We start from the raw sequence: 266 nt of genomic DNA on the forward strand, positions 1-266 counted from the left end.
TCCTACTTTCATTTACCTTGATCGTGTATCCCTCTTTCCACGCCGCTGTCGTCTAGTGAAGGTGCCATAGCGTCGCTCTTAATACCCAGCTGGGACAAGTGGTACGTCACTTGCGATTCCACTGGGAGGAGAAAAGAAGAGAAAGGTTATAATGATGATAAAAGACGTGGATAGTGATTACGATAAAGGTGGTGATGTTAAGAATGTTGATAGTGACAGATAAATAGGCATATAGAAAAAGGCATGAGGAGAAAGTTGCAGAGGCT

General features: G+C 43.2%; 1 protein-coding gene across 2 annotated transcripts in view; it reads right to left on the bottom strand.

Annotated features, from left to right (window-relative positions):
- The window catches only part of LOC119587789, a 122,239-nt gene that overhangs the window by 32,142 nt on the left and 89,831 nt on the right, over positions 1-266 (bottom strand). For both annotated transcript variants that reach the window (XM_037936487.1, XM_037936486.1), the window contains one exon: positions 17-121. In XM_037936487.1, coding sequence (XP_037792415.1) covers positions 17-121 — 105 coding nt within the window. The remainder of the gene's footprint in view (positions 1-16; positions 122-266) is intronic.

Source organism: Penaeus monodon, chromosome 23 (genome assembly GCF_015228065.2).
Source record: "Penaeus monodon isolate SGIC_2016 chromosome 23, NSTDA_Pmon_1, whole genome shotgun sequence".
Classification (NCBI taxonomy): domain Eukaryota; kingdom Metazoa; phylum Arthropoda; class Malacostraca; order Decapoda; family Penaeidae; genus Penaeus; species Penaeus monodon.